Source organism: Thamnophis elegans, chromosome 12, assembly GCF_009769535.1.
Source record: "Thamnophis elegans isolate rThaEle1 chromosome 12, rThaEle1.pri, whole genome shotgun sequence".
Classification (NCBI taxonomy): Eukaryota; Metazoa; Chordata; class Lepidosauria; order Squamata; family Colubridae; genus Thamnophis; species Thamnophis elegans.
In genome coordinates, this window is record NC_045552.1 from 923,579 (window position 1) to 930,351 (window position 6,773).

At 60.0% G+C, this 6,773-nt stretch overlaps 1 protein-coding gene across 1 annotated transcript; it reads right to left on the reverse strand.

The window, feature by feature from the left end:
- Positions 1-1,662: 1,662 nt before the first annotated feature.
- Positions 1,663-5,985, reverse strand: LOC116515940 (suppressor of cytokine signaling 5-like). The gene is made up of 2 exons (XM_032228267.1): positions 5,869-5,985; positions 1,663-4,150 (listed from the first exon to the last, which is right to left on the reverse strand). Exons 1-2 carry the CDS (start codon positions 5,877-5,879, stop codon positions 2,812-2,814), a joined length of 1,350 nt encoding a protein of 449 aa, XP_032084158.1. The 5' UTR covers positions 5,880-5,985; the 3' UTR covers positions 1,663-2,811.
- Positions 5,986-6,773: the final 788 nt, after the last annotated feature.

Sequence of the window (6,773 nt, forward strand, 5' to 3'; positions counted from 1 at the left end):
AGTTGATGAGGGTCAACAAAATTCAGTGTGTTGGGGGGGGGGGCTGGATTTAGTTCACTTGTGGTCATGTAGGGATGCTAGGCTGGTACCTCTTTTAACTCCACCGCCCACCCCGCAGGTTGCTGTTTACAGAGTCTGCCTCTTGCCCCCAACAATCTTGGCCCCCTTTTTACCCACCTCAGAAGGATGGAAGGCAGAGTCAACCATGGAGCCGGTCAGGATTGAACTCCTGGCAGTTGGCAGAATTAGCCTTCGATGCCGCACTAACCACAGCTCTTCATGGCACCTCCTAGCTCAGCGTTTCCCAAGTGTATGGACTTCTACTCCCAGAAGACTCGTCAATGGACATGATGGTGGTGGAATTCTGGGAGTTGAAGTCCACAGGTTATAAAGCAGCCAAGGTTGGATGCACACACACCACACTCTATAGGGATTCACCTTTTGAAATTACACTCCTGCGTTTGACCTGGAGGAGTCTCGGGGGTCCATGGGGTGGGAGCTTGTGGTTTTCCCATGGGGCAAGGCCCTCCTTGTTTCGTGGTGGGGTGATCGCTCAGGCCAATGCTTCCCCCCAAAACCCCAGACAGCCTCCCTGAATTGCGGGGTCCTTGGTGCTCCTCCTGCAGACGTTTCGTTACCTAACTAGGTAACATCATCAGTCTAAATCAGTGCTGGTGACGTTGACTAGTTTGGCCGTGAAACATCTGCAAGAAAACAAGCTCGGAGAGGACCCTCGTGTCGGACCCTGAGCTACAAATACCCTCCTTCCTTGGAATCTCACTAAACTCCAAGGGCCCCGTTTGCAAGCCCCTCCCAACTTTGGACAGTCGTTGAGCGAGTGGTCGCAACTGGAGGACATCCGTATTGGGAAAGCAGGGACAGCGGAGGATCTTTCTGTCTGGAAATTTCTTCCTCTGGACAGGAATTCTCGGGGAGGGTCTCAAACGCGCTTGGCCCTCGTGGCAACTGTGCCTCTGTTTAAAGGCCCCCCCCCGTTGTGATGGGTGAGGAGTTTGTGCATGTGACTCCAGCCAATTGGAGGGGGGGGATTTTATCCCAAATTTGGAAAGCCCTGCAATTGGGGGGGGGGCACTTTTCACCCAAGGGGCTGGCTCAAGAACAGTGTTTCTCAACCTTGTCAACTTGAAGATGCCTGGACTTAAACTCCCAGAATTCCCCAGCCAGCATTCGCTGGCTGGGGAATTCTGGGAGTTGAAGTCCGGACATCTTCAAGCTGACAAGGTTGAGAAACGCTGCTCTAGGAAGTCAGCCTTGGTTCTATGGCCCCCTCCCTGGCAGCTGACCAGTGCCCCCCACTCCCCATGTCTTGGCAACACACACACACACGTCTCTTGGACCCCCCCCCCCCCTTGCCTGCTCAACCAGGCCAGCCCTTCCTGACCGGTAGAGGCGGGTCTCCATTTTTTTGGGGGGGGGGGTTCCCCTCCCAAAAATCAAAGCCTGGCTCTAGCCCCCCCCCTCTTCTTTACAGGCTGCTTGGACACCTGTTCCCATCAACCCTGGTTTTTCAGAGTGGAGGAAGGTTTGGGGGCTCCCTCCCCCCCCCCGCATGGCTTTGAAGGCTGGGCCCTGGAGACCAGCTCTTGAGGGGCAGCTGGGCAGCCCCCTGCCCAAGGTTAAAGAGGGAAGTCCAGCCTGAGGCACAGTGGAGCAAGGCGGCTTTAATGTTGACACAACAATAGAGAGCAACAGGTTGAGCCCAGAGGGCCTCCCGGCGTTTCGGGATCTGCGGCTCCTCGTATCTTGTCCCTCGGAGGGAGGCGGTTCTCTCTGCTGCCCCCCAGGATTCGGGGTGCTCTCGAGGTCTCCCCAGAGCAGCAACTACAGGTAGTCCTCCACTTATGACCACAACCCAAAGCCCAAACTTTCTGTTGCCAAGCAGGGCAGGCGAATTGCGCCGCATTTTACGAGCTTTCCGCCCACGGTTGTTAAGTGAATCACTGCTGCTGTTAGTAACAGGGCTGTGGAGTGGACCTGGCTTCCCCTTTGACCCTTCTCGGACGGTCGCAAAAGGGGATCGCATGACACGGCAACCGTCATAAATGCCACCCGGTTGCCAAGCATCCAAATTTTGATCACGCGACTGCGGTGTGTGCGTTTTGTGCTGCAGCGACTGTGTTAAGCAACGGTCGTCACTTTTTTTCGGCGCTTCAATCGGTCGCTAAGTGAACCGCTGTAAGTCGAGGACTACCTGTCCAACTTGGAGGAATGGAAGAAAGGCGGGATTGTGCCCGAGGAGGGGCTCCAACTTGTCTTCCTGCCCGGCGTTTGTGCCTGGCTTGGAAACAGCCCTGAGCCCCCCTCCCCAAATGTTGTGCTTTTTCTCGGGAAGGAAGCGGGGGGGGGGCAGGCTGTAGAGCCCCCGGGGCAGAACCTCCCATCTAGCGGGGGGCTCAGGCCTTTGATGCTACGAATTCCGGTTAACCGGAAGTCCTCATTTTTTTGCTCTGCCATGCAAAGATCGGGGGCCTCCTCCGCCGCAGCCCAAAGTCTCTACCACCCTAGATTTTGCACCCAGATTGGGAAAAAGGCACCCACAAACACCCTTGTGCTCACAAGCCCGAAAAGGCGTGGAGGGAGATGGGCCCGCTCTCTCTGCCCAAATCCTTCCCGGGTGTGCCAGGCTCCGTGCTCAGCGTTTCCAGCCAGCATGCTGCTCGGAGTACCAGAAACGGGCAGCCACCCATTCTGGAGAATGCCAGGCGGGAGAAGGTGGGTTCAGAAGTAACAATTGTCCTCCAAGGAAAGGCAGGTAGACCCGGGAGGCCGATCAGCGGTTGGGGGTCGGCTTCAGGTGCCCCAGGTATCCAGGCGCCGCACCCTCACCCTCTGCTTGTAGTGGTACTCTTTCAGGTACTCCTTCAGCGCCCGGGGCAGTGGCAGGTGCCCGATGCCGTCGTAGGTGGTGCAACAGCTCAGCACGGCCCGGCAGAGGTGCTGCAGGCCGAAGGGGAAGGTGCGGTGGACGGGGATGGAGAGCAGCGGCTCGAAGAACATGCAGACGCTCGGGTCCTTGTAGTGTTCCAAGAGGCCGCTGACGGTGGGCGCGTGGAAGACGCTGGGGTCGTGGACGTCGAAGCTGAAGTTGTGGTTCCACTGCTCGATGCGGGCGTGGAGGGAGCGGCCGTAGCGCCGGAAACTCACGGAGAAGAGGTAGTCTTCCTGGGCTGAGTCCCGCAGGAGGAAAGTGCCCTCCGGCTTGCCCTCCAGCAGGGACTCGGCTTCGTAGCGGTCCATCACGCCCCAGTAGCAGGGGAGCTGTGTCAGCTGCAGCAGATCGGGCACCAGGCAGTGGATGTAGTCGATCTGGGTGTGCGCCCGCAGGCCGTCCCGGACCTCCGGCAGCCCAGCCAAGGCCGACTCCAGCTCTTCCTCCTCCTCCTCCTCTTCCTCCTCCTCCTCCTGCTCATCAGTGGCGGTCAGCACGGCCCGGCCTGGCCCGGTTAGCTCGCTCATGCCATGGGCGAGCTTCGGCCCCAGTTTGTACAGAGGGTTGATCTGCGCCGTCACCTCGAAGGTGTGGATCAAGGCGTCTGGCGGGGGCTCCACGCCCTGCTCGATGCTGATGCGGCGGCGTTCCCTCAGGCGGTCGTCTTCGTCCTCGGGGGGCAGGGCAGCCAGGCCCTCGTGCTCGGAGACGGGCACCGTGTGCTGCTTGATCAGCTCCCAGGTATGGGCCAGCTCCGAGCCCGGCGGGAAGGGGCAGGTGTCCAGCATCAGCTCCCGGAGGTGAATTTTGCGCTGGGAAGAGAGGTCCGGCGAGCGCGGGAGGCTCTTGATAGGGAAGCACTGCCCCACGGCGGCCTGCAGCTTCTGCCGCAAGGAATGGCCCAGCCCCTTGGAAGGCTCGGGGTCTGCCCGCCGGGGGCCCGCCGTGGCTGGCCCCACTTTGGACGAGGGAAGGTTGAGTCTCTCCGAGGCGTGGCTCGGTCGGGACTTCCCACGGCCACCCCTACGGCTGCTGGTGCCGCCATCCGGCTTCACTTTGGGCCGAGCCCCCGCTGTCCTGTGACATGGCCCCCCAGGCAGGGGGCACGCTGGAGGGCCGGCGCTCCTCCCAGGCACTGGATGAGCCACCTCTTGCTCTTCAGCGGGTGGGGCAGACCGACAGGGCCGCGATGGTGCCGACCTGGGGAAGAAAATGGAGCCGTGTCATTAGCAGCCCGTCAACAAGAGCAAATCACGAATGCACCAGGACAGAGTGAGAGATGGTCCTTGGCTTACGACAGTTCACTGAGTGACCGTCCAAAGTTACCACAGCACTGAAAAAAGTGACTTACGACCTTTTTTCCACACAACTGTTGCAGTCTCCCTGATCAAAACCACTTGGCCACTGACTCACATTTGTGGTGGTTGCAGTGTCCCCCACCCCCCCTCGGGTCACCTGATCCCCTTTTGCAAGCTTTGGCAAGCTAAGTCAATGGGGAAGCCAGATTCACTGAACGACCAGGTTACTAACTTAACAACTGCACCTAACTGTGAGAAGGTGGTAAAATGGGGTAAAACTCACCTAACAAATCTCTCACTTAGCGACAGAACCGTTGGGCTCGCCTGTGGTCGTAACCTGCAAAGGGCTGCCGTTTGTCTGAACCACTTTCTCGACCTCAGCAACTTGGAGCTGGGTGGAGGTCAGCTCCCAGAATTCCTAAGCCGGCTGGGGGGATTCTGGGAGTCGAAGTCCACTCCGCTTCACGTTGCTGAGGTAGAGAACCGACTTCGATTTGCTCCCAATGGCCCTTCGCCCTGCCCTGCAATGCCAGTCATACTTGGTCCGCATGATTGGGGCGCAGAGCAATGTGGGAACCCAGCCAACTGCCAATAATCATGGTTTAGCAGAGCCTGCAGATGGATGTTGGGTTAGCAGGAAGGTTCCTCACCCTCCACGGGTCTCTTTCTGGGCCTGGGGTCTCAGAGAGGCCTCCTCGCCAGCTGGGTGCCCGTCTCAAACCAGACCTGGTGGGATGGCACAATGGGGAGACTGTGCAATACACAGGGTGCCCGGGGGGGGGGAGGGGGCAAAGGGGAAGAGTGAGGAACTCCCACCCAGGACCTTGGTTACCCTCTCCCCGCCATCCTCCTCCTCCTCCTGCCCCCAAAAATCCAAAGAAGCGCCCTGTGAGTTTCTGGTGCCAAGAGCTGCCAAGGAGGCGAGGCGTCCTTCTCTCCCGACTGGCAGCTCCATGGGAAGGGATGGGCTTTGGGGTGCCAGAGTGGCTGGACTGGTTTGCCCGAGAAGGTGCCACCTGGCAGGTTTTGGCATCCGAGCATCACGCAGCCCTCCTCTTCCTCCCCAACTCCTGCCACCAGCGGCTCTTTGTGCAAAGGGCTCCGAAGGGGGGCTCAGGCCGGGCCCCCTGCCTCCCCGGCCCCCAGGACAGAGCCGGGTTTTGCGGAGGCCGCCTGGGTCGCTTTTAAGCCAAAGAGGAGCCAGTCCTGGGAAGGGGGGGGGGGGCGGAGGGGTTGGGGGTTCCGGAACAGATGCCAACCGCCACGGGGGTCTCGGGGGGGGGGGGGATACCCGGGCTTTCTCTGCAAAGCAGACCCCCCTTTGCAAGGGTCGATCCCCTGGCCAACCCCGGGCGGTCTCCGAAGCCCCCCTTGGCAGGCTAAAAGGGGAGGGGGCGTCTGGGGTGCCTCCCCCGCCCGGACCTCCCTCCCTGTCCAAGCCCCCCGCCCCCGAGACCCTCCTGAGGCTGGGCAGCTTCGCCCCAAAGGGCGCCCGGGAGGGGGTCGTGGTTCTCCCTTGCCAGGGCCGCCCCCAGCCGGCTTCCCAGGGGGGCTCCACGCCCGCTTCCCCCCGCGCCCCTCGGGGCCCTCAGCCGCCCCCGAGACCCCCCCCCCACGCACCCGCCGTCCATGCGCCCCGCCGCCCGCGCGATCCGGAGGGGCTTCGGCCCTGCCAGGCGCTTCCTGGGTGGCGGCACCGAGTGGAAGCGCAGCCGCAGCGCCGCCCCTCCGCCTCGCCCGCCCCGCGCAGCGCAGCGCTGGAGCTGGGCGGGGATCGCTGGCTCGTCCCTCTCCGGAAGGAAGGAGGGAAGGGGAAAAGGGGGGGAAGGAGGGGAGGGGAAAGAGAAGGAAGGGAAGGAAGAAAGGAAGGAAGGAGGGAGAGAAGGAAGGGAAGAAGGAAAGGAAGGAAAAAAGGGAAGGGAGGAAAAAGAGAAGGAAAGGGAAAAAGGAAGGAAAAAGGGAAGGAAAAAAGGAAGGGAAGGAAAAGAGAAGGAGGGAGAGAAGGAAAGGAAGAAGGAAAGGAAGGAAAAAAGAGGGAAGGAAGGGGGGAAAAGAGAAGGAAAGGGAAAAGGAAAGAAAAAAGGAAGGAAAGGAAGGGAAGAGAAGGAAGGGAAGGAAAAAGGAAGGAGGGAGAGAAGGAAAGGAAGAAGGAAAGGAAGGAAAAAAGAGGGACGGGAGGGAGGAAAAAGAGAAGGAAAGGGAAAAGGAAAGGAAAAAGGAAGGAAAGGAAGGGAAAGAGAAGGAAGGGAAGGAAAAAAGGAAGGAAGATGAATAGGAGGATGGAAGGACTTCCATTGAGAAGCCCATAATGCTGGGCAGGGAGGGAGGGAAGGAGGAGGTTGGAAGAGCTAACGGACTCCGTTCCCTTGAGAGACCCATAATGCTGGGCAAGGGGGAAGAAGGAAGGCTGGCGCTAGGGGCAGAGGCTCTCTGTGAGAGGGGCTGGTCCTCATGAAGGAAGCCTGTCTCTGGAGGGGGGGCAAGAGGCTGCAGAGCCCTCCTTGGAGCCCAGAAGAGGCCCCTCC